General features: G+C 44.3%; 1 protein-coding gene across 1 annotated transcript in view; it reads left to right on the forward strand.

The window, feature by feature from the left end:
• Nucleotides 1–928, forward strand: part of LOC108575049 (SEC23-interacting protein-like) — a 24,169-nt gene that overhangs the window by 17,284 nt on the left and 5,957 nt on the right. The window contains exon 3 of the mRNA XM_017937757.1: nt 271–928. This exon is cut by the window's right edge and continues 1,015 nt beyond it. Coding sequence (XP_017793246.1) covers nt 271–928 — 658 coding nt within the window. The remainder of the gene's footprint in view (nt 1–270) is intronic.

Genomic DNA, 928 nt, shown 5'->3' on the forward strand with positions numbered 1-928 from the left:
ACACATATTAATTTTTATATTATGACTTTAATTTTAATTGTTTTTTTTTTGCAACGAAATGCTTTCGAATTATCTCGCGGTCAGGCGTCTCCGAATAGGATGTAACTTCTACCAGCAAACTGCCAACTACGAGTTATCTCGTAGCTTGGCAGTCAACGTGTTAAGTGAAGAATATCAAGTGATGTATCAAGAAACATCAGTACTAAGCAGTTAATTCTTCTAAATGATACTTGAATATCATCAAGATGTAAACTTTTCTGCCTGTTTCAGGACCCATTTCATACCGTCTCGGCAACCAAAGGCGCCTTAAGTACGCACCGCCACCCGACATCATCTCGAATACGTCGAAACAGTACTCTGTTCCCGTGGTTCAATCGCTACTCGTACCTCAGAGTACTGCGACTCCAACAATATTCAGTCCAAACGAACCTGTCGCCTCTATACCAAATTATCAGCCCTTCGAAGCTCCAATTTCGACAAATTCCCCATCGATACAACATTCCACACCGGAATGTTTATCTCAAGCTAATTCTTTGCAAGAGTCTTTCAGATCTAGTCCAGTCACTACAGCGATTCCTTACAGCTCCACCGCTACTTCGCGAAGCGCGACACCTCAGAATCAAAATTCGAGCTACGAGAGTGTTCCTACCATCGAAAGACCGAACATTCCCGTGTCCTTTCCTCAACCTATTCCATCCCAAGTCCTCGAACCGTCTACACCTCAGAATACTCCAGCCACCAATTCCTTCTTCGCTTTCGACACGTACGCTGGACAACGAGGTTTCCCTCCTCCACCGAAGACCTTCAACTCAGACAGAGAAATAACCGAGGCGAAGAATAACTCGCAGCAAGTAGATTTGCTGTTGCCAACATCAACGGACAATCTTAAATCCAGTTCGGAAAGAAAGCCCTCCGTAACGTTCGCTCC

The sequence above is a fragment of the Habropoda laboriosa genome, unplaced genomic scaffold (genome assembly GCF_001263275.1).
Source record: "Habropoda laboriosa isolate 0110345459 unplaced genomic scaffold, ASM126327v1 scaffold11, whole genome shotgun sequence".
Lineage (NCBI taxonomy): Eukaryota > Metazoa > Arthropoda > Insecta > Hymenoptera > Apidae > Habropoda > Habropoda laboriosa.